General features: G+C 38.8%; 1 protein-coding gene across 1 annotated transcript; it reads right to left on the bottom strand.

The window, feature by feature from the left end:
• Nucleotides 1-3: 3 nt before the first annotated feature.
• Nucleotides 4-1002, bottom strand: LOC116033454 (leghemoglobin reductase-like; the record flags this gene model as incomplete). Its single annotated transcript, XM_031276194.1, has 2 exons — nucleotides 720-1002; nucleotides 4-216 (listed from the first exon to the last, which is right to left on the bottom strand). Coding segments are annotated over exons 1-2 (465 nt in total), but the record flags the coding sequence as incomplete, so codon positions are not given.
• Between the last annotated feature and the right edge of the window lie 258 nt (nucleotides 1003-1260).

The raw sequence follows: 1260 nt of genomic DNA, 5'->3' as shown, positions 1-1260 counted from the left end.
AATTTCTGAAGGTGAGAGGAACTTACCATATCCCTTGACATAGTTCACTTTGTTCTTTTTGAATAGACCCTCAATACCTTTTGTTAAGTCAGACACAGCTTCATCTTTTTGGGCCATCATGGCAGGTAAATCAAGCTCAACAGAAGAACACTTCACACCATGTTTGGCAAATGAGCGTGTGGCTTCATGGTACATGTGTGAGGAGTGCAGTAATGCCTGAGTACAACAGAAGAGCATTAGGCCACAGAATTAAGAGAATAAAAAGCAGAAAACAAATATATTCTAATAAGACTAGATAAGAAATTAAGTAATGTGAACCCTGATCTTTACACTATAATTTAATACAATAGGTGAGTTGGGTTCTGGAGTTTCAAAAAGGACAAGGCATAGACTGCACCATGTTAGTGCGCAGCAGCAACCTACATATTTCTACAGCAGGAATGGAGAAAAAACTGGGAAAAAAAGAAATTTACACGAAAAAACGACAGCCGCCATGGATCTTGTTAATGTATATAATTTTATAATTCAACAACAATGAGAGAAGATCATATTTGAGATTGACAGTGGGAATGTTCAAATAGCAAATACAACTAGTTCAATTCTATTGTACAAAAATGTTGCTATTGCAATTCCAGAAGCAGTTGGATGGTTTTAGATTTTAGCACTACAACCATATAGTAGAGATAGATATAGATAGAAGAGTGAGAGTGCAGCAGTACCTTAGAAGGAATACAACCGACGTTAAGGCAGGTGCCGCCGAGGGTTCCGCGCTTCTCGATACAGGTGGTCTTGAGGCCGAAGTGAGCCGCCTTGATGGCAGCGACATAGCCGCCGGGGCCACCGCCGATAACAACGACGTCGTTCTCCTCATCAGATCCCGACGCGAATCCTCTGCTCAAGGAGAAAGCGTAGTACTTGGAGCTGTTGTAGTAGAGATTCCTCGACCGTCTAGCAATACTCGCCATCGCCATCAGAAAAAGCGTAGTACTTGGTGCTTGTTTATATATATTATATAAACCCTTGTATATATAAATAAACATACAAGGGACAAGGCTATGTATATATAAACATACAAGGGTGGTATGGCGCGGGAAGACTAGAGTAGTACGAGTCCTATTATGATTAATATTTGATCCCTTATACCATTGACCAAGTCCATTTGCATAAATTCTGTATTTTTAGTAATGAAATTGTGTCTTTAAGTTAAAACACATAAATTTTATATGTTAACATTATGTGTTTGTAGTATACAAATTGTGA

This window comes from Ipomoea triloba, chromosome 10 (assembly GCF_003576645.1).
Source record: "Ipomoea triloba cultivar NCNSP0323 chromosome 10, ASM357664v1".
In the NCBI taxonomy this organism is placed as follows: Eukaryota; Viridiplantae; Streptophyta; class Magnoliopsida; order Solanales; family Convolvulaceae; genus Ipomoea; species Ipomoea triloba.
This window is presented reverse-complemented; position numbering and strand designations above follow the sequence as displayed.